General features: G+C 40.6%; 1 protein-coding gene across 1 annotated transcript; it reads left to right on the top strand.

Annotated features, from left to right (window-relative positions):
* Positions 1–330: 330 nt before the first annotated feature.
* LOC113235874 lies at positions 331–1,059 on the top strand. The gene has a single exon (XM_026471796.1). The coding sequence runs from the start codon at positions 331–333 to the stop codon at positions 1,057–1,059; it is 729 nt and encodes a 242-aa protein (XP_026327581.1).
* Positions 1,060–1,272: the final 213 nt, after the last annotated feature.

The raw sequence follows: 1,272 nt of genomic DNA, 5'->3' as shown, positions 1-1,272 counted from the left end.
GTCGGTAGTCCATCTCCTTCTCCCGTCCTTATATGGTCTGCATTCGCCGGAAAAAAAATCATCAAACATTCGTCAAGATACACCGTCGTCATGGCTCCATATGAAAAACAAACACAAAAGATTAACAAACATTTAACAATAAAATATAAACAACCTATTACCTACTACAAACTGAAAATCATTAAACTACTACTATAGAACCATTTCAACCTATCCACATGCGCCAGATCCTGCCTACCAGATGTTCTGTCTACTAAACTAGGAGTATCTTCAAAGGATCAAACTAAAAAGCAAACAGAAAATATACCCCCTACAGACCACACTCTGGAAATGCTGTCAGAAATTAAACAACTACGGGCACAGGTGTTCAAACAAAACCAGGAGATGGGACTCCTCAGACAGGATTTATCAGAGTTAAAGGAACAATTATCATCAATTTCTCAACTCTCTGAGAAAATTCAAATTTTCGAGCACAAAATTACAGAGCAAGCCGCAGAAATAAATATACTACGGAACTCCCTTAAAACAACTGAAGCAACAATTAACGCACAGGAACAAAACTATTTACGCAAAGAGATAGAAATAGCTGGAATCCCAGAAGTTGAAAGCGAGAACCCCTTCCACCTGGCGCTTATCACAGCCAAAAAGCTTGGCGTAGACTTACAAGACAGTGACATCGATTTTGTACACAGAGCTGGACCCAAGCAAAAATCATCCGGGAATAAAAATCACCTACCGCGCACCATTGTACTGAGACTCCTAAGACAGGCAAAACGTGACGAGCTAGTTAAAGCGGCAAAAAGCCGCAGAAATCTCACAAGTGAGAATCTGGTGCCCGGACCAGCATCCCAAGTATACGTGAACGAAAGACTAACAAAAAATAATCGTCTGTTATTTCGTGAGTCAAGAAAACGCGCTACTCAACACAGCTTTCGTTTTTGCTGGATCAGAAATGGACATATTTTTGTACGCCAGGCAGAGAGAAAACCAGCAGTCCAAATCAAATCATACGAAGACCTCGACAAGACCGTGGGACCTATGCAACATGAAATCTCATAAAAGCATGGACAATCTCAACTCAGAATTCCTCGCGCGCGTCGCTCATAACCAATATGTTCTAGCAAGTGTATTATCTTTCACTATACTTTTTGTTGCAGAGTCATTATTATATTTCACAAACCACCCACTCACACTTTCAGACTTACACACCATTATACCCTTTAGGGCACACACCGACTCTTTTTCAATTACTCACACAAACACTATTTCACG

The sequence above is a fragment of the Hyposmocoma kahamanoa genome, unplaced genomic scaffold, assembly GCF_003589595.1.
Source record: "Hyposmocoma kahamanoa isolate Upper Pololo Valley unplaced genomic scaffold, ASM358959v1 88, whole genome shotgun sequence".
Classification (NCBI taxonomy): Eukaryota; Metazoa; Arthropoda; class Insecta; order Lepidoptera; family Cosmopterigidae; genus Hyposmocoma; species Hyposmocoma kahamanoa.
The sequence above is the reverse complement of the archived record's forward strand: the minus strand, read 5'-3'. Positions and strand labels throughout refer to the sequence as shown.

Excerpts from the sequence above, each read along its gene's own strand:
- LOC113235874 (XM_026471796.1), top strand. The coding sequence starts at position 331 with ATGCTGTCAGAAATTAAACAACTACGGGCACAGGTGTTCAAACAAAAC.